The sequence below is a fragment of the Lactuca serriola genome, chromosome 7 (genome assembly GCF_051521515.1).
Source record: "Lactuca serriola cultivar US96UC23 chromosome 7, Lser_US96UC23_V15, whole genome shotgun sequence".
In the NCBI taxonomy this organism is placed as follows: domain Eukaryota; kingdom Viridiplantae; phylum Streptophyta; class Magnoliopsida; order Asterales; family Asteraceae; genus Lactuca; species Lactuca serriola.
In genome coordinates, this window is record NC_136414.1 from 161,466,512 (window position 1) to 161,494,224 (window position 27,713).

Below are 27,713 nucleotides of genomic sequence, written 5' to 3' on the forward strand. Positions count from 1 at the left end.
AAAATCGAAACTACTTTGAGAAAGGTAATTCAACAACTAACAACAATTAAATATGTTTTAACAACTTAGAAATATCAAAATTTAGTCGAGCACTATCTTATTCCTTACAAATAAGACATTGTATTGTTTTAAAAGAGGAAATACAATTTGTACTTATATCAAAAACTTATTCTAAAATTAGATTATAACTGGTTAATCATGCCAATGCACTTCACTGAGGCTATGGAGAATGGATTGGCATATGGCTTGGTAAAGCTCCGTTTGTTTGGGGTGTTATGAAATCATAATTTAAGATAATCCAAAAAAAATCAATTTGAATTTACATGCCTAATTCAAATTCAGTCAGTGACACCCTTAGTTAGGGCTCAACCTCGTGGACCTCGTTAGGAGAGCTACCTCTAGACCCCACCAAGGGTAATGTCCTTTGGAATCTTACAAGGGGCATTGCCCCTAGACCCCATGTTTCTGAAACCTATTTAGTTATTTGAATGTGCACTCATAATAAAACTAAATGAAACTCAATTTGTCTCAAATAGGATCATGACTACACTAAATATATTGATGACAGTAAAATCACCAACAATGTCTCGGCGCATGCCACCCCTTGAATTCGACATGCCAAGCTTGTCGCCCCAACTTATTCTCACATAAACACACTCTCTCTTTCTCACACACATTCACACACCATACACAGAAACCATCCTTTTTATATGGCAAAACTATGACAAAGTAATTTGGAGCTCTACTTCTTCTACCACCAATCCTTTGAACCTAATTCACAATTTAGTGAAAATCGACAAGAAATTTAACATAAAATATATTTAGCAAATAAATACATCTCTCCAATATCCGGTAAAAGCTATTTATTATTTTATGGATTTACTTACTGCTAGGTATTTTAATTGAAGTAATCAATCATATTTTAAACATAAGAGAAATTGAAAACATACTTTTCTAGCCTCCAAGATCCAAATATGTTTCATTTTAGTGAAAAGCTTCATACCATAAAGCTCAAATTTTGAACATGATAAATTGATTTAGGAATTAAGATTTACAAACAGGAATTTTCCGTTGGATTTCTTTACAAAACACAGCGTCGGAAAGTGAAGAACAGTCATCGCCGGCGATGATACGAGCGGTGATAATAATGAACGACGAAGGCAAGCCTCGCCTCGTCAAATTCTACGACCATCAGGTTTTGTAATTTCCCTTGGTCTCCATACATAAAAACAAAAAAAAAACTGCAACTAATCGATTGATTTTACCAATTGTTTGATCATTGATTGTGATGTCAAATGCAAGGTTAGCCTATGGAGAAACAACAAGAAATCATTCGTAGCATCTATGGAGGTTTGTATTTTCTTCAACGAGTAACTATTTTATTATATCTAATTAGTTGAGCTGTGAATGTGAATTGGAAAATAATCAGAATATGATATTTAGGCTGATCCAATTCTGTTCACGCTAAAATGATCCAAATCATATTACTTCGAGTTTCATTTTCATGATTGCATGAATGAACATGCGATAATGCAATCAGTGAACAATCTATCTCATGGACTTTGTAAACCTAGAAGTTGCTACCTTCTAATTAGGGAAATATCAATACCTTGGTTTCTTTGATTAGCTTCTTCGATCTAGATTTCACAAATCATATGAATTTGATCTTTCAACTTTGTGCCCTAATGACCAAGTTGTTTAATTGAATTGGTGTATAGAAGGGGTTTAATTTGTTTGAAAATTGAATACAGTTCTATGCAGTAGAGCAGAGAATGTGAGCAATTTTGTTCAAGCAGATTCTACTTTTGGAAAGGTATGTTGTGCTTCTTTTGGATTCACAATTAAGTTTTAAATTTCAGTATATAAGGAATGTATTTGATCATATTATTCTTAGGTGAAATCTTTATCATATAATCAAATAATAATCCTTTCTTCTTGCAGGATACGCGACTTGTATACAAGACTTTTGCTACGTTGTATTTCATTGTCATATTTGATGATTCTGAAAATGAGCTTGCAATTCTTGATCTTATGCAAGGTATATATATATCTTAAATTACTAGCCCCTTTCAAATTAAAAAAAAAAAAAAAAAAAAGACAACATTATCCTTTTTAGTTTTTAATATACTTATAGTGTTTCTTCAATGTCTTGGATTTCAGTATTTGTGGAGACATTAGACAAATGTTTCAGTAATGTTTGTGAACTCGATATAGTCTTCAATTTCAACAAGGTTAAATCTTTTTTCCTTCATTCATACCTTGAGAATGAGTGTTATTATCATTTATTAAAACCAAAAACAATATAAAAAATAATTATGAAATTTAATTTCAGGTACATACTATTCTTGATGAAATTATTTTGGGAGGTCAAGTTGTTGAAATGAACTCTTCTGAAATTGTCAAAGCAGTCAATGACATATCTGGGTCATCTCTCTTTCTCTTTCTCTCTCTCTAGTATGTGTATACATATATACATATATACATATACTAACACATACTGAAACCAGATTGGAGAAGAGCCAGAATTCAATCCTTCGAGTTTCAAAGTCGATATCTGGTTGGCAAGGGCGATAATGGAAAGATTTGTGTTTTTTTATTTATGTATGGAAAGTAATAAATTTGTTGTGTTTCTCTTCTGTAAGCTTATAGGAGACTAGTTCAATGTTAAAGATGAAAAATGGTATTTATGTCTTTAGCACACAAATCAAGAACGAGATCCCAAATCCCATCTCAAAATTCAATTTTTTGCTATTTAAAATCAGTTTCAGTCCGATGCATGTCTAAAACCTGTTATGTCATGTACTAGTTTCAATCCCATGCATGTCATGTTATGTGTCAAACTTCGATGCATATTAGATACAAATACAACTAGTCATGCCATATATATGACATATATCAGTCTCAGTTCGATGCATGTCACATGTTATGTCATATACTAGTCTCAATTCCGTGCATATCAAATATTGGTATAATACAACCTGTATATCAGTCTCAGTTGGATGCATGTCATTAAATACCTGCTATGTCATGAAATATGTAGCAAACAAGGAAGAAAGAAAAGAAAAACCGGTAATTATGTCAATTTGTTTCTCACCAAAAAATGGCTCAAAACAAAATCCATTACAATTTACAATTCCACAAGATCCCAACCAAAACCACCAATTACAAACAAAAATCGCTTGCTTCCTTCCACCCATAAACAACAAAACAAGCCCCCCTTGACCCTTCAACAACAAACAAAACCAAAAAAAAAAAAAAAAAAAAACCAAAAACAAATGTTATAACTTCTATCTCTTGTATACCCAATTTAAAAAAAGAAAAAAAGAAAAAACAAATCATCTCTTTTCTATATAATCATCCACATCAATACCCACCGTTGGATCTCTCCTCATCTTGCACATCCAACGGCTCAGGAAACACATCCTTCGACCTCTTCGAATCACCACCACCACCACCACCATTATAACCGCCGCCGCTTCCCTGAGACTGAGACCCGGTGGTCCCGGACTGTTTCAAACTACTCGGCCCCGCCACGACCGCCGCCGCCATCTCGGTGGAGCTATTCCGCCAGCTACTAAACAAAGCGGCATTCCACGATCCTCTAGAAGAGGGTGTCCTCAACCTAGCGGAGCTTCCACTTTCTTCTCTCACCACCTTCAATGGATTCTCCAAAGCTTTCAAAATGTATCTCATTAGCGGCCGTCTGGCGGGCTTAGGGTTGAGGCAAGATCGAGCCACCACCGCCATGGCCCACACTTCTTCGAGTAAATCTTCATCTATAATCAACGAGGGGTCCACAATGTTGGTCACAAGTTCTTTATCGTATATATTGATGTATGGAAGGATTGTTTCTAGTAAATCTTTTGTGTTTGTTGTTGGATCATTTGTTGCACTAATTCCCATTTTGCCCGTTACTAGCTCAAGTAATACTTTCCCAAAACAGTACACGTCATACGCACATGTCGCGGTCCCCACACCTAAACACACACACACGACTTTTTTAGATTTTTTATTTTTTTCTTATTATAAAATCTACCAATTATAGAATTGTACTTTCAATGATGTAGTAAAAATAAAAATAAAAGTAGGTTGTTATTTCTTGCTAAGAAAATATTGCAAAATGAAAAAAAAAATCAAGAAACTTACCGGAAGCACCTTGTTCGGATGTCCTGCATGAATCGAAGAGAAAATTTTCGGTTAAAATCTAAAATTAAATAATTATTGCAATAAAAAAAAAACGTGTCATTTTTTTTATTCAACAAGTTATTGCGAAAACCTCAACTCTAAAACATTAGGGCAAGGAGATGAGAATTCATATATAAAACTAGTACAAAAAATAATATAATCAAACTTTATGTAAAATTTATAATCGTGAATTTATGATATAAAAATGTGATATCTAGTTTTCTACTTTAGGAGGAAAGTTCTCTTAAAGTTGCATACTTTTATACGTATTATATGTTCCTTAAACGATACATAAACATAAACATAAACAAAGAAGTTTCTAAATAAAGATCTTGATATCAAATCATACCCTAAACATAAAAAAACTTCATTCAGCATATAAAAAGATACTTTTCTAGATTCTAAAACAAGAAATATCATAATTAGGTTAATGAGATAAAAAAGAAAAAAAACTTACTGTGGTAATCTTAGCATCCTTGTGAAACGATTTGAATGACTTTCTCCTTCTTGAGGACAAACTTCACTTAAACTCCCTAATCTCACCTCATATTTATCATCAAGAAGTATACTACTTGCTTGAACATCTCTTCAATCACCAAAAAAACAAAAACTAAAATTAAAATCAACACACCATTACATGTAACCTTGTATATATAAAACACATTAAAAGGTCAAATATATGATCTTTACTTTTTATGATTGAATATATATATATATATATATATATATATATATATATATATATATATATATATATATATATATATTTTTGGTTATACCTGTGAACAAGAGGTGGAGTACATTCATGATGAAGGTAAGAAAGTCCTTCAGCTGCCCCTAATGCAATCTTCAATCTTGTGATCCAATCCAACGACTGTAAACTATCATCATCTGAATCACTTTTTCTATACAAAGCACCCGATAAGTCGCCATTTGGCATGTATTTATATATCAAAAACTTTCCATTTTCGCCCTCCAAACAATGCCCCAAAAGTGGCACCAATCGGGGATGCGAAATCTTGCTAAATAAATCCAATTCCATCATGTATCCATCTTTTACTGACTCTAAGTCAAATCTTTTCACAATTATTTGTATCCCACCTTCAAGAACACCCCTAAAAAGATCACCCGAATGTCCATTTTTTATCAAATTCTCATCACTGAAATCACCAGTGGCTGCAACAATCTGCTGGTAAGTGAAAGATTCTCCCAGACTGGAAAAATCCACCCCGGAAGGCGGCGGTGCGGCGGTGGTGGCGGCGGCTGGAGCGGGTCCCACCCCGGTTCTTCTCGGACTAGCGGCGCGTCTTTTCCGGCAACATACAACCACCAGTATCATGATGATTGCAAGGAGGACGAGGATGCCAACACCGCCCAAAACCGCCGCCAGTATGATCCACCGTTTGTTGGATTTACTGGCGGTTTCCGGTGGCGGTAGGGTGCCGTTCGGGAGGCCGAAATTGTCAAATGGAAGTCCGATGAGAGAATAGAATGTTGCACATTCTCGAACAGTTCGCTGAGTTGTCGCGTTTCTTAAACAGTTTTTTGTTAAAATTGTGAATCTTTCATAATTTGGAACTGTTCCCATGAAGTAATTGTATGAAAGGTCCACTGAATTGAATTTTCTCAAAATGGAAGTGATCCCACCATAAAACATGTTATGGGAAAGATTTAACATCCCGGATGTGACATTAGGGTTGAAATCAAGATTAGGTAAAGAACCAGTGAGATTGTTGTCAGAAACATCGAGGAAAATCAATCTAGGAAGTGAAAGCAAATTGCTTGATAAGTTACCCGAAAGTAAATTGTTCCCGAGTGATAATCTCTGCAAGTTGTTTAATCTTGTGAGCTCTAATGGTAGTTCTCCGGAGAATGTATTGGAGCTCAGATCAAGAACAGTTAAGGTGGTGATGTTGGAAAATTGTGTGGGGATTGGAGACGAAAGGCTGTTACCAGAAAGATTTAGGAAGGAAAGATTTGGGAGGTTGCCGAAAGCTTCTGGGATGATTCCTGATAAGTAGTTTAGAGACATGTCGAGTGAAGAGAGATTGGATAATGATCCGAATGATGAAGGGATTAATCCGGTGAGGGAGTTTCTGGATAGATCGAGAACTGAAAGATTCGATAATTGACCTAAAGTTGATGGAATGGTGCCTGTGAGAGAGTTATCTGATAGATATAATTCATGAAGATTAGATAAGTTCCCGAGAGTAGAAGGAATTGCACCGGAGATTTGACAGAATCTAAGATCAAGAACTTGAAGCGTTTGAAGCTGAAGCCCTAATCCGTTAGGGATTGAACCAGGTAGGGTGAATCGAGAAGCGTTGAAGGACACCAAATTGGTTAAATTCGCAAGTGAATCGACTGCAAATTGAGGGTTTTTTCTTCCAGCTCGTGTTCGCTTAAACCCTGAAATGTTGATTCCGGTAACACTGCCGTTCTGACATGAGATTCCGACCCAATTGAAACACGGAATAGATTTTATCGGCCATTGTTGTGATCTTAACCCTAATGATGATCTGAGTTGAAGCAGAGCAGCTCGTTCTGCCCTAAATCTGGTTGCAACTGATGGTGGTTGTTGCTGTTGTTCAAATGTACTGTGGAACAACAACGACAGCACCAATAATACAACAAAATTACTTCCCATGACTACGATCTTTCAAGACGAAAAACCTCTTTCTTCATGCGCATTGACATTTTCATCGATTGTAAACAAAAATGGCAATGCAAAATTGAGAAGTAAAATTAGGGATTCACCAAGATTTATGATGCGAAACACATTGGTCATACCTTGAATTGATCACAAAACCTCTGAAATCTCGATTCTGAGAAACGAAAGAAAGGAGCAGCAATCGTTTTCACTCTCTCTCTCTCTCTAGCCTTTCTTTCAGTTCCTACGGTTGACGAAAGGGAGAGAGAAAAAGTTTTTAAGAATAAAAAAATGGAGGTAAAAAGGAGAGACAATTAGACAAAGAGCTACTCCATAAAGCTTTTCCTAGAGAGAAAAGACGATGAATCTAGAGACAGAAAGGTCTCGCAGAGTATCAAAACCCTCTGACATTCATGAATGCCGGAGGAAATTGAAAACAAAGATGTGATCTTCTCCGGCGTTGGAGATCGTCGGAAAATGAGATTTTCCGGTGGTTTATCGAGCGGTTCGCCGAGAGTGAAGAGGGTTGTCAAAGATCCGGTACGGTGGGGCACGTTGACTGTAGCTAAGCTCAAAATCTCTGCTGCTACTTTCTCTCTCTTCTCTCTCTCTCTCTCTCTCACTCATCTATCACTCCAACAATTTTCTCTTTCTACATATACATACAGATGGCCGTGTGTATAGCCGATCAGCATCCGTCCAAAAAAATATTTGATTTGGTGAATTTAACCTATTATTGTCTAAATCCTTATTATATTATTTTTATTTTTATGTGTATATATTGTTATATTACATCATTTAATGTTTTTATTTAAAATTTATATGCTATTGAACAATTTGTTTTGTTTTGAATAAATGTGATATATGATTGAAAATATATTTAATTAAGGTGTTAGATTATAGATTACATTTTGTAATTGAAATGTTATTGTGGATAAAAGTCAAATATATTGTTCATAATGACTTATTTATTATTTATTATTTTTTTTAGAACGATAAATTTAATTTATTTCTATATTATATTTAATTGTATTTATATGAGATTTGAATGTTAGACCTAAATAAAAAAAATACAACACATGATACAAGTTGGCTAAAAACCATACAAATAAATATGTAATTATGATTTTAGACATTTATGACAAAAACTGATTGTATAGCAAAAATTAGAAGTTGTATTTATTTTTTTTTTTTTTGTATATAAATTTTTTAAAAACTAATTGTAGGTTTTTAAAATCTATAGAATTATATAATAAAAACATGAATAAAGATCAAAAATCATTTGTAGTTTAAAAATTAAACTAATAAAAGGTTTAATTTTGAATTTTCTTAAAAACCTTTTCTATTTCTATGTTTTAAAAAAATCTAACATCTAAAAGGTATAAAAAACACTACATGCATATTTGACATTGAACGTTTTGGAGCTTCTAGTTTATAGTTTGTGACAAAACATTCTGGTTTAAACAAAAAACTTCGTTTGACAATATGAAAGTTAGTTTTTAGTTTAAATAAAACGCTTCAAATTTAAAAGCTACTTCACATAGTGTTTAACAAAACGTTATTAAGTTTCTTAAGCCAATTTCCAAAATTACCCTCCCTCTCTCTCTCTCTCTCTCTCTCTATATATATATATATATATATATATATATATATATATAACAATTTTTTTTTAAGTATTACATATTTAAAAGCTTCTAGCTATTTTTGACAAACACTTATATAATAAATAAAAGTTACAACTTCCTGCTACCAGCTATCAGCTATTCGTTATCAGTTACTCGCTAATAACAACTTTTTCCAAACACCCCTATACATCATTGTTAAAAATTGTAACTTTACTATATATATTTTATGACCTGAAGATAATAATTAGAGTGTTAAATAGACATACTTATGAGAAATTAAATATCATCCCATTTATACTTTCTATATATTTTCCTATCATTTTTAGATGAAGTCAAACGTAAAAAGCTTATTAATTTTATTAAATATAATAAATATCATAATAAATATGTAAAAAAATAAGTAAAAAATATTTAATTTCACAATTGAAAAGTATACGAATACAAGAATCCAATAAGATATTAAAACATATCAAGATAAATAGTTGTGATCAATATATTTGTAGGTTTGTAAAAGATTAACCTTTTAAAATTTATCACGTCATGTTATTATAATAGTTATTAATATAGTTACCGGAATTTCATTATTATATGAAACACATATTATGAATTTTTTTTATCAATATTTATATATTTTTATCAGAACACTAAACACTTTCTATCTTATTTTTAAACTATCTTTTTGCACACTTGACTTACAACCATTCTTTTACAAGTACTTTCTAAATTTTATAAATAATTATTATACAAGATATAATCATTATAACTTATTATTATAATAAAATCTAATTATTCTAAATGAAACTATTTAGGATGTTATATAAATTCTGATATACTTTTAATAACTTTTCCTTGTTTAACTCATGTGTATCTTTTTATTTAAGAGTAACTATTTTTATTTATACGTTTGAACCCTTATATATATATATATATATATATATATATATATATATATATATATATATATATATATATATATATATATATATATTACAGTACAAATTGGTTGATTTATAAGTAAATATCTTTAATGCTCTTAACATCTTTTTTACCATACCAAGGTTGCAGATGTGGTTACAAAATCTAAGTTAGATAGTTGGCAAAAGGGATTGAAAATGGTGGCAGTATAATGGTCCACAACTTTGATTATTCAAAGCAGATCCTTTAAACTCCTTTTTTAAATATCTAAAAGTGGTTCTCACTTTTACTAATGTCACTCTCACAATTGCTAAAGTACAAGTTATATAAGATAGTGTTTAAATACGTTTTATTATTATTTAATGTTGGGCTCTTTATATAATTAGTAATAAATTGATTGTATGGTAAGTTGTAAAGATTTTAGTTGTCGTTAGATAAATTAGTGGTGATTTTTTTATTTTTTTTATATAAGATATAATATTATTGTAGTTATTATATAAATCTAAAATATACATTTTATGAGAAATTAAATATTTTTGTATTTTTGATTCTATTTTTCTTCTTAACTATTTAAGATGATGACAAGTATACAAGATTAACATGTCAATCAAATTTAAATTAAATTGAATGACAATTGTAGAAAAATATTTAATTTCTAATATTTTTTATATAAATTGGTTTTTTATAATAGTAAGAACCATATCACTAAATAAATAGTCTAAAAACAAGAATGTTGTAAAAAAAATATGTTTTCATGAAATAAAGACTTCTTATTACAATTTTAGATTGTAAATAATTAGTATAAATTCATTTTCAAAACAATTTAAGCATCCTCTTAATCACGAGTAATATACATAAGCATACTTTAATAATATCATTACATAAATCATACATAACAATGATATAAAATATTGTTTAGTAAGTCATAAAACAAATAATGATCTGTACATCCTTGATATAACTGACACCATCAATGTATAAAAAATAACAATAAAAAAAGCCTTTTTAAAACATTAAGTGGAAAAAGTTAGTTAGGGTGTAATAAATTGGTTTTAATGGGATTCGTCATTGTTTTGGCTTTGTTGACCACCTCCAAATTTACAAACACGGTTGTCTAAAAAGGTAATTATAACACAATTATTTATGGTCTTTATAGATGTACTTTACAATTGTCACTAGTCACTACAATATTTAAATATTACACGAGATAAATGTAATAAGATAATTAGATATATAACTAGCAATATGTTACAAAGTAGAGCATGTTAACATGGGCAAAACAGTGAAACACCACAATGACCACATCAATATCAATGAATCCCCTGATTCCACCATCGTTGGTTAGAGACATGATCGTTTATATACATAAAGCGGCTGCTTTCATATGTCTACTTGTGACATAAGAGAAATATGAACCTCTAATGGAACAATACCATTTGTGTCCAATCTAAGCTAGACATATTTGCTCTATGTATCCAAATAAACATATTAAGTTAAATTTCATCTATCATTTTTATCGAAAAAATCTTGACCTTTTTTAGTAGTAGTGTATTCCTCATTTATCAAACAACCAAAAAACCGAGTAGACGAAGGCATGAAGAAACCTGACTTTTTAGTTGTGTGAAGGGACGACAAGGTTAAAGAATAGTTGTTGGAGCGAAAATGATAGCCCTAAATCCAATCGCACCAGGAAAGAACACAATTCCAAATTTCAAAGACGTTCAAACAACTAATGAAAACATGGTCAACGGTCTCCTTCAACGATATATAAAACAAAATAAATTGATCGTATAGTGACTCCTTTGTGCCTTAAAATTGGAGACAAAGTAATATGATTATTGAACACTCTTCAAGTGAAGCAACTTACTTTAGTCAAGCTCTAACTAAACCAAGAAAGAACTATTTCAAACCTAATTCTTGGATGAATTAATAGAAAGTGAAACTTTATGAGAGATGTATACCAAAAGAAAGAGTTTGATTTCCATTTATTAAGTATAACATTTAATCGGTCGATAATGTGAGATCGATTAAGGGCAACTTCATGTTAGATTTGACTAGAAGACCAATATATGTAAATGGAACATAAGTGGCTTCATAATTAAGAAGATTGATTGATCGAGAAATCTCTTGGTTATCAACACAAATACAAAATAATTTGTTTTTGAAAAAATTTAACTTTAAAGTGGATGCAAGATGGAAACATCAAAGGATCCTAATATGGTTAATAATCTTAATCGGAACCAATCGCCAATAAACATCACATCATTAGGAAAGGAAACATGAAGGTTGATCATGTTTGAATTTGGAATATCCTTTATTTGATTTCATTAGCTTTTCTTTTGCTCATTAGTGGTGGTTTTCATATATGACTAGTGGTTGTTGCTGAAGGCGAATGAGGATGCCAGTTGTGGTAGTCGGATCTTTAAACACTGAATGGTGGAGTGAGGGTAATAGTGGTGTTACCGATAAATTAAATAATAAATAAACGATATAAATACATAAGGGTATAAAAGTATTTCCGACATTGTACGACCAAAACTCAAAACCAAACTAAACCAAACCATATGAGTAGTCCTAGTTAAAAAGGAGTTAAAACCAAACAGTAGATTACCCCAAACCAAATGACCATTCATGTAATTTACTCTAACTTTAATAAATGACATACTTCAAATTAGTCGATATGTTTTAGATATTTTCCTATGTCTTTTATTATGAATTTTGTCGATCCATCTAATTTTTCTAATCTTAATGACATGAATGTAACCAATGATACCATGATCTCCAAATGAATATAAAAAAACATTCATGGAAAACATTTGAGTTGCTTGAACTTCAGTGTTTAATCCTGATTCCAAATATGTATTTGTATGTAACATCTTGATTTTGGGGAAAAAATAATTTTTTTATTAAATAGTAAAATAATAAATAATAATAATAATAAAGGAGTTAGTAATTTGGTTAAGTTTAAATAATAAATTTTTCGAATATTTAATTGTTGAAAGTTTATTTGATTAAAAATGGAAAAATAAAGATAAAGGACTCTAGTTGACATAGTTAAGGACCTAAAAGTTAAATAATGGTAGAGTGCAACAAGAGTCTTAATATTTAAACTTCAAAAGTCAACTACCTCATCGTGGCCATCCATGACCACGTCGTGGCCCACAAAAGACAAAATAGACGATAAATCCTCAATTGTCATGTCGTGGCAACCTAAGGCCATGTTGTGGCCTTCAGTCTGAAAATATTTTCTTCAATAAGAGTTTAAACCATAAAGAGCAAAACTCATAACATAAGATCTTGGTTCCTAATAGCTTTATAATGGATAAAGTTTCAAACTTTATCCATTTTGACGGTCCAAACAAACATGGTCTAGTTTTTAAGTCCCAAAAGGGACCAAAAATGCATCTTTCTTAACTTAATCTATTAAGTCCAGGTCTCCAACATTCATATCTGAATCAATATGATGTTTAGATGGATAAAGTTTTCAACTTTATCCATAACAAGGTCACAAACTTTCAAGATCTAAACTTTATGCACTAAAGTGACCAAAAAGTGACAAATATGAAAATTAACAAGATCTATGAAACTAATGAGCAAGTTTGAAGCTTTTTATTCACAATGGTCCAGAAATGTTGTGATCTTGCTGGGTCTATGCTTGAATCCTTCTTCCATACACTTTGCCACCACCTTATTCTTGAAGATTCCACCTTCTAATGGAGAAATAAGCTCATAAATGATGTTAATGATCAAAATAAGTGAGAGGAGGCTAGGGTTTCAAGTTAGAGGCTCAAGAGGGTGGAAGCTAATGTTAGGAAAGACCCCCAAGGGGTTACAGACCTTAAATCGGACTCAAAATCCGAAAATTAGAGTTTTTACACAGCAGAATTACGCCCTACGTAAATTTGGGTATGCCCTGCGTAATCCACTAAAAACGTGTCCCACCCTCAGCATGTACACCCTGCCTACTCCCTTTGTGTACGCCCTATGTACTACCAGAATCCCTTTGTCTAACTTCAAAAAATTATAACTTCTTAGTTTCAACTCCATTTTCGATGATCTTTATATATATCCATAGAAAAGTATCGACGAGTCCCACCACTCTATTTAGTTACTTATAACTAAAAACATCTCGAACTAAAATCATTAATTTATGCAAGAAGCCCCAAACATTACCTTTCCTATTTTATCCCTCAACTTCCAATGAACAATCCAAGGTTTGAATTAATTATACAACACCATCAACATCCAATAGAGTCTAAACTCCATTCTCTTCAAACCCAATGACTTACGTGTTTGAATTATGGTCCACAAACCCTGAACTAAGAAACGTCCCAAAACAGGATGTTACATTTTGTCTTCCATTTGATATATAGATAAACAAGTGAGTATGAGAGAACTCTATTGTGTCAATTCCAAGCATTTATAAATAGAATTTGAGTTATGTTTGGAAGCTCAAGTGGAAGGTTGAACCTAGGGATAAACTATTGACGCATTGATGTATAATCTCTCTAGTCTTATGCTCGAATTCGATCTACGGTTTGGCTCCAACACAAAATCTGAATTCATCAAATCATTTGATGTTTTTAGTTAATTCAAATTCTTTAAATACACTCTAGATCATCATGAGGTTTCCATTCATTCAACTGAGGGTTAAATTTCATCTCTAATGATGAAATTGGGTTATTTGAACCCAAATCACATGAATGACTTGTACATAGGCATACTTAACTTATACATTGAGCTATGGATATATTTTTGGATTATAATTTAGATTGATTAATGTATTTATGGATTCCAATATACATTTTAGTTATAATTCCATGAGATTCATTGATATTATGATTGAAATTAGTGATTCCAATGGTGATCTACCGTTGGAATGATTTTAAATAATTTTGAAAACAAACATTAAATTGATTTTTCAAATGAATTGTCTTAAGTAACTAGAATGAATTATGAAAGAACTATAACATGATTTTAAAGTATAATTAACCATATAACCTTAATGGACTAGAATTAACTCATATTTAAGGTTGAGATTGGGATCATCTAACTATGGAGTGGAATTATGACTTAAGAATGAAATTGAGATGGATATGATGATTAAGTCATGGTTTAGAAGATCATTAGTGATCAAAATATCATATGACAATATTTTAGTAACACTTAGAAGTCATTATACGCTTAAGATATAAAGTGAAAGGTTAGTGTTGTATGTTAATGTCTTCTAAATCTTGAAAAAATAAGTACTTAATCCCCTAAGTCATTTTTAAGATATAAATAATTTTAATTCAAATATTCATATTAAGACTTAGTTTAGTTATAAATATGTATTGGTTAAGTTTGTTAATGATTGGAAACACTAAAAACAAATGCAAAGGCGAAATGTGAAAATTGTTGATTTTGGGTGTGAAGAGGAGCTACACATGTTATGTCAAATTCCTTCATAAATCCATACAGGGAGCTTGGTAGTATGTGAGGATTTCATGTTGTGACATCCCCATATTTTTACGGCCAGAAAAGACCGATTTCGTTTATGCTTTTTAATAAAAATCAGAGTAACTTTTTAAGAAAAGTATTACGGAATTTGTTCCCAAAACAAAATATGATATAAATTTTATCAAAGCATTTCTTAAAGAAACGTATTTCCATTACATTACAAAAACTCGGGATGTCAATCATCGATACAGGCCATAAGCATAAACTAAAAAGAAATAAACATCTTAGGCCACAAAACACTATCTGGCCTCAAATCCATAATCTCTCGTCAAATCATCCAACTATGCTTTTGCCACTACCTGTAATACAAGAAACTGAGTGGGTCAGGCTGGGAGCCTGGTGAGCATATAGGGTTTTCAACCCATAATAATAAGTTCACTATTTATTTTCATCAAATCACTAGCCTGATTACCCGTTCCCGTTATCCTCACTTTACGTCCCTGAAGCATCTATTGTAAGGGACCTATCCTAAGGAATTTCACCGGGATGGGCACTACTACTAAGGGGATTCCTCAGCCATGTGTGTCCGTAAGGCAACCATGGGGGGGGTGGAGTACATCTTCAAAACACCTACAGGTTGTGAGTCGGTTAGCGTTCCACTAGACTGCCTAGAAAAGTTTGTGGCCGTCATCTATACTCCACTAGACGACTGGATCATCTTAAACATCGTAAAAATCAAGGCCTCTCATCTTTTTAACACACATCATCTATTTCATCTATCCATTGTTGTACCCAACATATTTGTAGATATAAAATACATACACAGTCCAGATCTACAAAGAAACAATGTTTACATCTTTTACCCAACATAACTTTTAAAGCATAAAATATTTATACAGTCTAGATCTGAAAAATAATGTTTACATCTTTCATTCAATATAAATTTCAAAGCATAAAATACATATATGGTCTAGATCTGAAGAAAAGTTCAGATCTGAAGGAAAGAAGTTCAGATCTTTCATCCAACATAGATTTCAAAGCATAAAATACATATACAGTCTAGATCTGAAGAAAAAGTTCATATATGAAGGAAAGAAGTTCAAATCTTTCATCCAAAATAGATCTCAAAGCATACAGATTAGTTCTCAATAAAAAGTTTAGACCTGAGATGAGAAAGTGTAGATCTGAAGGAAAAAGCTTCAGATCTGAAAGAAAGAAGTATAGATCTTCTCATCCAGCAAACATATCAGGTAAACAGATAACATATACATGCACATAGCACATAATTTATATAAAATACTTCATATCTATGTGTCAGATGAAAGTGACTATACACTCACCTGATACAGAGTGATTCAGACAACACCTCACTTCTAAAAATAATATTCTTTGACGAAACTGGGAAGTTTGCTTGAAAATCGGGCTCTGCACGGGTAGAGATTCAAACCAAAAAACTCTTTTTCTTGGAGACTCTGGGAGCCTTGGAGCTTTCTTCGGGTGCTAGGGGGTTTACCTAGGCTTAGGAGGGGTTTAGAAACCCTAGAGAAGGAAAGTAGTGAGAGAAAGATGGGAGAAATGGTGTGAGAAATTGGAACACTTTGCACCTCTATTTATAGTGCCAGCCTTGGACGTACGTTGGGCGTAATGCTCGGATAAGGATGCCAGCTCGCATCCAGCTGTCTCGCATGTGCCAGTCTCGGAAGTGGATAAGAACTGAAGTACGTTGGGCGTACTCGGCCTCGGAATCGGGGCGTAATTGCGAAGGCGACATGTCTTCATCCGGTGCGAGCTTATCGGACGGCTGGGATTCAGCCACATCATCGATCTTGTCACAGCTTCGCAAATTCACACTCCGACTTCTCAAAATCATAACTCTCGCATACGAGCTCCATTTTTGACGTTATTTATATCCACGTGCAGGTGAGAACGTACTCTACAACTTTTGTTTAGACTTCGTCGGCTAATTTTGACTTTATTTTAAAAGTTATATTATTAACAGGCTGGGACAGGATTGGTCCGTTAAAAATTCATAACTTCTTCATCCGACGTCCGTTTTCGTCTATCTTTTTATCGTTACGCTACTATTAACGAGATCTTCGATTCACTTTTAGGTTGTGTCGTCTAAAAACTGCTAGATCTAATATTCGAACTGATGAGATTAAAACTTAATCTTGAAGATCGATTAGATCTTCAAACAGGTAAAATAAAGATTAAACAGCAAGAACACGAAAACAATAAACAACTCAAGAATGAATCAAACGTGTCGAATGATTATAAAACAACCCTCAGAAGAGCTCGATCAAGAACATCAACTGTAGAGGGTTAAAAGGTTTAAAGGAACGATAAAGAAAATCAAAGCTATCGTAATTCTCTATCTTGTATTCTAGATCGTTAACCTAATATGCATGCAAGCATATTGTTATATAGTAAACCTAACAGGCTCACGGTTGGACAGGCCCAAACCGGAGTGCAAAACTGGACTATAAACCGAGCCCAATGACGCAATACAAAATAAATCTGCAACCCAACAATCTCCCCCTTTGTGTCAATTGGAGCGAGATCTTCACTTCTTACTTGGGCCAGCAGCAGCAGGAACCTTCTTCTTTACAGTTTGAAACAGACGAGAGATAAGAGCAAGGATCGTCTGTCTGAATCTGATATACCATTGAATCATATCGTTGAAGTATTTGATATCATCCGCTGCATTCTCTTTACACCGATGGATGATCCCCAACACATGCTCAAGACAAGCAGTGGTATAAAGATGTTTATCCGCTAAGGCAAAGAGACATTTCTGTCCTTTAGCCCTAGTGAACATGACCGAATTACGCCTTGGGTCAATCTTGCCCATCTTCATCTGGTTCAGATCACTGGCTGAGCCAACAGGAGATATCTTCGGTTTCTTCTTGAAGACAGTGGCTACCTCCTGATCCATCAAGGCGACCTCCATGATATAGCATACTAACATCCTTTTGAGATGGTCTATAATCGGACCATATTCAGCTTCATTCGTCAAGAGGATGTTATGCAGAACAATCCAGTCATGGGGGTTGAGGTTCGGTAGATCTGCTAAGGATATAAGATGTTCGGTTTTTGCAGACCCTCGAATCACTCTGAACCGAACGTTGATGAATCTCCCCTCAGAATAAGGCTTCAAAACCCGAACATTAACGATCTTCTGAGCGCTCCATGTTTGGTACTGTGGTTGAGCAGCCTTCAGATAGAAATCGATTAACTCCCGATCAACCTCAGGATTAGGATGAGGGACTTCAAAAATGCTGGAGAAGGCGTGGAAGGTAAACGCCTTTCGGGTTAAGGGCATGTCGAACTGCGAGTTGACAGAGTTGTAGCAGTCGAAGGAGATCACCGGTTCGAGCCATAGGATGCTCGGAGTATCGATAGCCTCCTTAATCATTCTCTCTCGAGTCCAAGCAGGGAAAAGAGTCTTCCTGCTCTCGAGGAGATCGTGGGCTTCTTTCTTCTTGCGTTCGGCTTCTTCAGCTTCTCGCGCCACACGAATGTTGTCATTATCAACATTGCGACTATTTTTGCGTTTCAGCAAGTCAGCAATGGTTTCTTTATCATCTTCATCTTCTTCCTCAGCTATCTTCTTTCCTTTATCCTTCACACCCGAACCCGAAGTTTGACCAGTAGGAGGAGGTTCGGTTGTGTGAGCAGCTTTTGAGGAAGGAGGTGGTGTCGATCCGGACTTCACTTCTCCCCCTTGTTTCGGAGAGGACACGAAACTAGGTAGCCCTTCTATTTTACTGAGCAGATCCAGGGCAGGAGCAAGTTTTTCTGCAAGGGTTCGCCTCACAGAGTGGTTGAGAATCGGATCGTGTGCTTCCAGGATGTTGGATATGGCAGAGTGTACATCTGAAACACATGTCTTGATGACCTCCCGTTCGGATCGAAGAGCGTCAAGTTGTTGCTGAGAGTTGGAAAGTTGAGCGCTCTTGACCTTGAGGGCGGTGGTTTTGCTTGCAAGGGCGTCCATCAACGAGTTTTCTGCAGCGAGATCCTCTTAGAGTTTATAGAGGCGCTCGTCAATGGAGGCACGAAGGGACGAGTTGTCGTCACTAATTGATTGGCGAAGGGTAGCGAACGACTGCAACTCCGTTGAGACGAACGTGGCCAATTGTTGAACGATTGGTTCCAACGTTGTCTTTGTGGCATCGGCGCTCTCCTGTAAGGACTTTAACAGGGAAGAGGCGTCAGAGAATAGTTTATCGACTTTTTCGGTCGCAGCCTCACATGCTTTTGTCGAGGCTTCAATGGCGGCAGTGGCTAAAGCGAATGAAGCTTGCTGAGCCTGGGAAAAGGCATCAACGATCTTCTGAAGAGCAGCTTCAGAGAGAGAGGATTGAGAATTGGAGGATGAAGCAATAAGTAGGTCAACCTTCTTATGCAGCTCCTTAAGATGTTTCTTCGTTACTGGAGCTTCCTCATCATCGTCGCTTTGGACCTGAAACGGACTGAAATAGACCGAATCAAATTGCATGTTCTCCTCGCCAAGGAAAGGGTTATCTCCGTCAGAGGCATGACCGGGATATGGAGGTGGTGGTGAAGCTGGTGGTGTAGTGGTGTGAGTGGGTTCAGGTTGAGTTTGAGGAGGGGTAGGTTCGGTTGGTGTTTGAGTGGTAGTAGGTTCGGTTGGTTGTTGGGTTTCGGTTGTGTGTATGGGTTCGGTTACTGGTGTTGGTTCGGTTGCATTGGTATGAACCCCCGTATCAGATACGTTGGTTGTAACCTTTGCAGTAGCAGTTGTTGCATCGGTGAAAATGGGTGGTGGTATAGGGAAAGAGGTTTTAGGAATGTTGGTAGTGGGGATTATGGTGGGAATGGAAGTGGGAATTGTTTGAGTAGGAGAGGGGATTGGTGAGTTATGGATTTCCATGTAAGGAGTAGGTGATCTGGGTGGGGTGTTGCCTCTTGGAGGGGTGTTGCCTCTTTGAGAGCCCTCCGAATCCGAACTCTCACCCTCCGACTCGTCGGAAGAGGAAGCGATAATGAGCTTTCGCTTTGGTTTTGTCTTTCGCCTCTTCTGCTGCGGGGACTGAGCAGGTTTAGTAGCCTTCCTCTTTTTGGGAGAAGGGCCTTTAGCCCCTTTTGCCACTTGCTTTCCTTTATCTGCCTTTTTGCCTCTATGAACAGGCTTGTCTGCATCATGGATGGACTTGAGCATTTCCTGTGTGAGTTCCCTTGGTCCTGACTGTTTGAACTCCTTAATAGTCCGGATGATCCGGCTGTCAGATGGAACATCGCCGTACATGGTCTCCGGAATAGAGCTAATGAATGAGAACTTTGATGCATCTGAGACGATAATCTTCGTGGTATGAAAAGTACCGATCGAAGACATCGATGCACCGGCAGCAGTGGGGACATCAAATTTATCCATCGCCCATTTTGTGATGAGAGCCCAAAACCTTGCATACGACACCTCAGAATGTCGTGAAGAAGAAGAGAGGCTTTGGATGAGTTGTTGCCAGAGAACCAACCCATAATTAACGTTGATCCCATTGTAGACACCGTACATGATCGACAGGAAGAGTCGACTAGAGCCATCGGATCCTGAGCTCCGTTCAGATAAACCTTTAAAAAGAACAGTGAACATACCGTTCCACTGTGGCGGCAAGCAAGACTTTTTAAATTTCGCGACGGAGGTGAGCACCTCCGTGTACCCCATGTTGTAAAACATACTGTAGATATGGCCAATCGGAATCGTCTCCGGATTAACCCTGGAAGGGTCAGCAGCAAACCCTAGCGATACGCCAAATCGTTGCTTTGAAATCGAGGTCTTGTGATCAGAAACCTCAAAGAAAACCCTATCGACTGCTTTATCGTAATGTGCAGTCGCATACACCTGCGAGAGGAGCTCCATAGGCACAGATTCAACCTTAGAAAGTGCAGGAGCGATCGGCGAGTACTTCAGGCACTCAATAATCGGGAACATGTAGGAATCGTACGCCTGAGGGGTTAAATCGATCACCAAACACTGTTGAGGGCGAATGGGAAGGATGTGGGAAGTAGCGTGAACTGACGATGATTCTGCCATTGTTGAAGTTGGAAAGAAGAAGATGAACAGTAAGGGTTTAAGGGAATTTTTGCTCTCTTGGGAATTCGGATGCAGTAAAGAGGTAAATGGGAGAGGAGACTGCCTTTTATAGTGGGTGTAAGGAGAGAGAAAAATCTGTTCAAATCTTCTATCGAAATACGAAAGGTTTTTCCGGAATGACAGATGCGTGACAGTTAAGGTATGCGATGATCACGCATGAAAGAGAGTGTCAGATTCCTTGTAACACGCCGCCCAACAAGTGCCGTTTCAGAAGAAATCGTTTTAAATTCACACGCGCCTGTTTGTGCCAGAGAGGAACCGCTTCATCTTCGCACACGCGTCCATAACGTCAATTAAAGAATGGGCGTTTCAAATTTGCATGCGTCCCTTTTTACCGCCGTTTGAAATTCAATCCGTTTATCTCCCGCCTGAGTCAGCAACCCTTCATCTTGTCTTTTGAATGGCATCTTTTGAATAAATCGCCCACGTGGATTATTTTTAACCACAACTTGTAAATAACCTCCAATTCAGTAAAACAGCCTGTAATTATTAGTACCAGAATTTTGGAAAATCAAAGATTTTCGTGCTAAGAGTGTAAAAAGAAAAGAAATAAAGCAACTCTTTTTAGGAATAAATGTGATGTCAATAATGACACGAAACAAATGATCCCGGGCACGAATCTCTTCCTTCAAGGTCAAGAGAGACCTTAAAGTGTTAGTGTGGTTTCCCGTTGAATAACGATCAAACACTTATTAAGAAGTGTTGAAAGGCTTCTTTTAATTAGGCTCCTTAAGGGTGGCTTTCGCTTTGATGCAACAATTCTAATCTTGAAATAAGAAAGAAAGTGAACAAAGTACTTGTGAGACCGGTGTAGTCTGTTGAACAAGTAGGTAGGAATTAATTTTAAAGTGGCTTGGAAAATATGAAATCTCAACACACAAAAAAAAAATAAAACTAGATTCCAAGGGAAGAAATGTTATGGGGTTTAACAATTTCATAGGAATCACAAAAAATAGATTTGGAGATTTCATCAAGGTATATCCGTCAATTCTTTGGTGAAAACTTGAGCAAATTAATTGTTCACCGTCAATTTAGATTTGGTGTTGAAGTTTGGGTTTCACTCAGCTCGTAGTGGCACGAACCTAAGATCATAAACACAGTTGTTGTGTAACCATAAACCTCAGTGGTAATTTCTGAGAGTCTTAAGGGTTACGTTGATGAAACGAATGTAATGGAGAAATGTAATGGAGATGGTGTAAGAAAGTAAAGTACCTCAGCTGCAAAAAAATAAGGACCAAGCAGAAAACTCTTATCTCATATGAAAATAGAGTGAGGTAGCTCACGATTAGAATAAATGTGGTAGCCTAATTGGGAAGACAAGGTTTGTTTATACCAGGTCATTAAGGCTAATATTCAAAATCTTATGAGGCTTGGGACACATACAACAGCATGCTTCTAGGGACACTTAACTAATCCAACAATTTTTATCTCCATAGACGAACGAACACACAAATAAAATAAAAAAATATTTTTGGAGTTTTTGATATATAAAAAAAATAAATTAAATTAAAATAAAAAACAAGCAAGAAAAAAAATAAGATTTAGAAAGATTAAAAAAAAACTTTGGAAAATTTGGTAACCGAACCCGAGCGTTCGGTTGGTTTCGGTTGAGAAAAATTTTGAAAAACCGAACCCGAGCGTTCGGTTGGTTTCGGTTTTGAAAATTTTTGAAAAACCGAACCCGAACGTTCGGTTGGTTTTGGTTTTGAAAAATTTTGAAAAACCGAACCCGAGCGTTCGGTTGGTTTCGGTTTTGAAAAATTTTGAAAAACCGAACCCGAGCGTTCGGTTGGTTTCGGTTTTGAAAAATTTTTGAAAACCGAACCTGAGCGTTCGGTTGGTTTCGGTTTTGAAAAATTTTGGAAAACCGAACCCGAACCTTCGGTAGGTTTCGGTTTTGAAAAATTTTTAGAAACCAAGGAATTTTGACATTCAAGTAGGAAATACTTTAGACGAATAGATAAACAACTTTGTACAAGAAATTTACAACCAAGAAAACTACCTTTGAAATGATGAGCGAGTGCAGATGATGCAACCGAACCCGAACGTTCGGTCAATTTCGCTTCTTACGTTTGAGATTGAGAGGTAGTTTGTGGTACTGATTCCAATTCCATCATACCTAGCCCTTCTAGAATTTTGTTGAATGAGGCTTCGGGAAGAGCTTTGGTAAAGACATCAGTCAGTTGATTAGTGGTTCTAACAAAGTATACTTCAACATTTCCATCTTCCACATGATCTTTGATGAAGTGATACCTCAGTGCTATGTGTTTGGTTTTGGAGTGTTGCATTGGGTTATGCCAGATCCTAATTGCACTTTCAGAGTCGCAATTGTGACATCCCCAAAATCACGGCCAGAAAAGACCGGTTTGTTTATGCTTTGTTTAAAAATCAGAGTTACATTTTAAATGAAAGTGTTGTGGAATTTGTCCCAAAACAAAAATATGATAAAGATTTATCAAAAGCATTTCCATAGAAATGTATTTCATTAAAAGACTCGGGATGTCATGTTCGTACAGATCAAAAGCATAAACAGTACAATATAAGCCTTACTACATTATTTCATATCTACAGGCCTATATCCGTAATCCCTCGTCCAAAACATCACACCTATGCTCATGCGCCACTACCTGTAATACATAAAACTGAGTGGGTCAGGCTTGGGAGCCTGGTGAGCACATAGGGTTTTCAACCCACAATAAATAAGTTTATTAATTTCATCGATCAACAATAACCCGATTACCCGTTCCCGTTATCCTCACTTTACGTCCCTAAACACCTATCATAAGGGACCTAGCCTAAGGATCATCATCAGGACGGACACTACTGCTAAGGGGATTCCTCAGCAATAAATGTCCTAAAGGCAACCATGTGGGGGATGGAGTACACCGGTGAACATATCGTTCACAAACACCTACAGGTTGCGAGCCTGCTAGTGTTCCACTGGACTGTCTAGAAGAGTCTGTGGTCGTCATCCATACTCCGCTAGATGACAGAATCAACAACATCAACATCGAGGCCTCTCATCATTTTATCACACATCACCTATTGCATCTACCCATGTTTTACCCCAACATTTTCGTAGATATAAAATACATATACAATTTAAATCATTGAAAACATGTATAACAACGTTCATCTAGCATAGATAGCAAGTATTCAGATAATATGCACACATAGCACGTAATTTATATAAAATACTTCATATCTATGTGTAAGTTGAAAGTAACTATGCACTCACTTGTTAAGGTGATGATTCCAAAATCGGGCAGCGCTTGCTTCTAACGATTCTATTTTCCTTCGACGAAACCTAGCATTATTATCGCTAAATTTTAGTCTAATATTTACCGTGACCAACTATTAGTCTTAGTATTATTATTATTATATAAGCGTTAAACAATATTTTCCAACCACTATGTACAGACAGGGGCCAGACATAAAACACCGGAGGGCAGGACCATTTTGGCATATAGCACTTCTGAAATCCAACAACCCTATGCGGCCCTTTAAACCAGATTCCCCGTACCGCGAGTAGTTAAAAAAAAATATTATAACGACACTTATATAAGTTATAATAATAGCTCAAATATTTATTATAAGTTCATAATAACAATACTAATTTTAAATATAAGCTATATTAAAATAAGGTAAGCATAACTTACTTACAAGGGGGTTTTAGCTAGGAGTCGGGCTCTGCAGGGGCAGAACTTCGTCGCTGAATCTTTCTAAGAAAGATTCGTGCAGCGCTTCAGCGCTCACCTTACTATACTAAGCTACAGAAAGAGAAGTCGAATCACGAGGGACCGAAATGCTCGGGGGATAAGGAGAGAAAGACTCTTGAATCAAGAGAATGGTGCAAGAAATATGAGAGCCCAAGGCTCTTATTTATACTAATTGAATTTTCAAAAACTACCCTCCATAATTACTTAATGACCTTTTAGTTATATAAACAACTAAACACCCCTCTATAATACTATTATAAATGGATTTAATGATATTTGTACTAAGCTAATGTCGAAAGAACTCAACATTAGTCTTATAATGACCGCATCGTCGATACCTTTCTAATGATATATACATATGTATATATATGTGTACGTATACATGATTTATACTTTATTTTAATACGTAAATATGCTATTATAATTTGTAACTCGTTCATACGAACTCCGTTTTTGACGTTCTTTATATCCACGCGTAGGTGAAGACGTACTCTACAACTTTCGTTTAGACTCCGTCGGCTAATTTTGACTTTATTTTTAAAGTTATATTTTTAACAAGCCGGGACAAGATTGGTCTGTTTAAAATCTCATAACTTCTTCATACGAAGTCAGATTTGGGCGTTCTTTTTATCGATGTTCTTAGTTTAACATATTCTACGACTTTCGTTTAGATCACTAAGGCTAAATCTCGCTCTATCGTAAATTCACTATTCATGCTTCCCGGTATCGTGCCGGTTCTGTCGTGAAACTTCGACGGGTCATAACTTCTTCGTTATAACTCGGATTTCGGCGTTCCTTATATGAACGGAAACCTTGAGACATATTCTACAACTTTATGTAGAGATATCGGGATTATCTCACACTTTAATTTTGACGCTCATTTTTATTCTTTATTGATTATACATTTATAATTAAATAATAAACACATATAATTCACATAATACTCAAATATTTCATCTTTATTATTTCAAAAAGAGTTACAAGAGTTGACCTAGACTATTACATTGACAAAAATGCTTAGCCCTGAAACCCGGGCGTTACAGCAATATAGTGGGATCTTTTTCATATTGAGTCCATAGTCTCTGAGTTGACTCTGGATCCAAATCACTTGAGAGGTGCAGGATGCAGCTGCAATGTATTCAGCTTCTGCAGTGGACAAAGACACACACGTTTGTTTCTTTGACTGCCTGCTAACCAACTTCCCGTCAAGGAATTGGAAGCCACCAATTGTGCTTTTTCTGTCGAGTCCACAACCTCCAAGGTCCGCATCTGAATAGGCTTGAACGAAGAAGCCTGAGTTGGAAGGATACCATAGACCTAGAGAGGTGGTTCGCTTGAGATAGCGTAGAATGTTCTTCACTGCAAGCATGTGAGGTTCGCGTGGATTTGCCTGAAATCGAGCACAGTAACACACAGAAAACATAATGTCAGGCCTGCTAGCAGTGAGATACATCAGTGAGCCTATCCTTTGTCGATAGAGCGTGATATCAACAGTCGGTTTGTCCAAGGATGGGGTGAGCTTGGTGCCGAATGCCATTGGGACTTTGACTTTGGAGTCTCCCATCATACCAAACTTTGCTAGGAGAGTCTTCGTGTAGGCTTCCTGATTGATAAAGATGCCTTCGGGTTCCTGTCTAATATTTAAGCCAAGGAAAAAGTTAATAGGACCCATTGAGCTCATTTCAAATTTAGTCTCCATCAACTTTCTGAATTCAGCTGTTAGGCTGGGATTCGTTGAGCCAAAGATGATATCATCGACATAAATTTGAACGATCATAAGGTGGTTACCTTCCTTTTTGCGAAAGAAGGTTGGGTCAACCGAACCTTGTTTGAATTTAGACATCTTTAAGAATTTAGTTAGCGTTTCATACCAGGCTCTCGGAGCTTGTTTCAATCCGTATACAGCTTTATCCAGAATGTAGCAATGATTTGGATATTTTTCGTTCACGAACCCAGGAGGTTGCTCCACATACACTGTTTCTTCGAGTTCTCCATTAAGAAATGCACACTTTATGTCCATTTGGAAAACTTCAAAGTTTTTGTGGGCAGCATAGGCAAGGAATATTCTGACGGATTCAAGCCTAGCTACAGGAGCGAAAGTCTCTTCATAATCAATCCCTTCCTCTTGACAATAGCCTTTGACTACTAGACGAGCTTTGTTTCTAATGACGTTTCCTTCCTTGTCCATTTTGTTCCTAAAGACCCATTTGAGACCAACAACCGAGGCTCCTGGAGGAGTTGGAATGAGGCACCAGACTTTGTTCCTTTCAAATTCGTTTAGTTCATCTTGCATTGCTTGAACCCAATCGGAGTGATCAAGAGCAGTGTTAACTGTCTTCGGTTCAACTTTTGATACGAATGAGTTAAACATGCAGAATTCGACTTTAGAAAACAAGGAAGTCTGTTTTGCCTTGAGTTGTGATCGAGTCAGAACTTTTTCAGATACATCACCAACAACTTGAGAAATAGGATGATCCCTGGTCCATTTGGTGAGAGAAGGGTAGTTTGGATCAAAGGTTGGATCTAATTCTGCGTTTATCATTTCTTCTGGTTCGGACTGGCTTTGATAGTCGTAAGACATGTCAGCATGCTCCCCCTCGATAGATGAGCTTTCAGGAATGTGTTGAGCTTCAGAGGTTTCTTGAGGTGTGGAGCTTTCAGGCGTTGATGCACCTTCGGATGGTATGGCACTTTCGGTTGGTGAAGTGCTTTTGGTTGGCAAAGTGCTTGGCTCCCCCTCAACTTGTGAGGTCGGCTGAGTTGACGATGGTTGATCCTCCCCCTCGACTGAAGTATTAAGTGATGGAGGTTCATCAGAACTTGATTCTCCTTCATTCATTCTTCTTGCAGCGTCTTCAACAACTTGCTTCATGTGATCTACCTTGTTGTCTGCTGCGCCTGCTTCTGATAGAGTGGCTTTCTCTGGTTCATCAAAGAGCTCCATGAACTTCTCGAATAGATTAGCGATCGAGACTATGACTTGGCCAGTTTGAGGAAAGATTTCCCCAGCTGGGTTGTGTTGTTCCCGAACTGGCCAAGTCATAGTCTCGATCCTTTTATGGTGC

General features: G+C 35.9%; 2 protein-coding genes across 2 annotated transcripts; one reads left to right on the forward strand and one right to left on the reverse strand.

The window, feature by feature from the left end:
• Positions 1 to 895: 895 nt before the first annotated feature.
• LOC145061070 (AP-3 complex subunit sigma-like) lies at positions 896 to 2,770 on the forward strand. The gene is made up of 7 exons (XM_079008437.1): positions 896 to 1,195; positions 1,308 to 1,350; positions 1,752 to 1,813; positions 1,942 to 2,038; positions 2,161 to 2,231; positions 2,333 to 2,424; positions 2,508 to 2,770. The coding sequence occupies exons 1-7, from the start codon at positions 1,127 to 1,129 to the stop codon at positions 2,572 to 2,574; spliced, it is 501 nt and encodes a 166-aa protein (XP_078864563.1). The 5' UTR covers positions 896 to 1,126; the 3' UTR covers positions 2,575 to 2,770.
• A 285-nt stretch (positions 2,771 to 3,055) lies between these two features.
• LOC145061069 (putative LRR receptor-like serine/threonine-protein kinase At2g16250) lies at positions 3,056 to 7,521 on the reverse strand. The gene is made up of 4 exons (XM_079008436.1): positions 4,965 to 7,521; positions 4,643 to 4,771; positions 4,147 to 4,169; positions 3,056 to 3,977 (listed from the first exon to the last, which is right to left on the reverse strand). Exons 1-4 carry the CDS (start codon positions 6,830 to 6,832, stop codon positions 3,364 to 3,366), a joined length of 2,634 nt encoding a protein of 877 aa, XP_078864562.1. The 5' UTR covers positions 6,833 to 7,521; the 3' UTR covers positions 3,056 to 3,363.
• Between the last annotated feature and the right edge of the window lie 20,192 nt (positions 7,522 to 27,713).